The following is a 484-nucleotide window of genomic DNA, read 5'->3' as shown; positions in this document are numbered from 1 at the left end:
GCCTCTTCATTATCTCCTCTCTCTTTCAGGCCAATCAAGCCTAACGAGATCCTTCCCCCGGAGAAGGGGAGGGAGGTGGCCAAGGAGCTGGGGATCCCCTATTACGAGACGAGCGTGGTGGCCCAGTTTGGCATCAAGGACGTCTTCGACAACGCCATCCGTGCTGCCCTCATCTCCCGACGGCACCTGCAGTTCTGGAAGTCCCACCTCCGCAACGTGCAGCGGCCCCTGCTCCAAGCCCCCTTCCTGCCCCCCAAGCCCCCTCCGCCCATCATCATCGTCCCGGACCCTCCTTCCAACAACGAGGAGCGCCCAGCCCACCTCTTGGAAGACCCCCTGTGCGCGGACGTCATCCTGGTGCTGCAAGAGAAGATCAAAATCTACGCACACAAGATCTACCTCTCCACCTCCTCCTCCAAATTTTACGACCTGTTCCTCATGGACCTGAGTGAGGATGACCAGCAGAGCACCGCGGGGCACGGCT

General features: G+C 60.5%; 1 protein-coding gene across 1 annotated transcript in view; it reads left to right on the top strand.

Moving 5' to 3' along the window:
• The window catches only part of RHOBTB2 (Rho-related BTB domain containing 2), a gene marked incomplete at its 3' end in the record, with an annotated part of 3,390 nt that overhangs the window by 852 nt on the left and 2,054 nt on the right, over window positions 1–484 (top strand). Inside the window, 1 exon segment of the mRNA XM_010157022.1 lies at window positions 30–484. This exon segment is cut by the window's right edge and continues 2 nt beyond it. Within this exon segment, the coding sequence (XP_010155324.1) occupies window positions 30–484 (455 nt within the window).

This window comes from Eurypyga helias, unplaced genomic scaffold, assembly GCF_000690775.1.
Source record: "Eurypyga helias isolate BGI_N326 unplaced genomic scaffold, ASM69077v1 scaffold12188, whole genome shotgun sequence".
Taxonomy (NCBI): domain Eukaryota; kingdom Metazoa; phylum Chordata; class Aves; order Eurypygiformes; family Eurypygidae; genus Eurypyga; species Eurypyga helias.
This window is presented reverse-complemented; position numbering and strand designations above follow the sequence as displayed.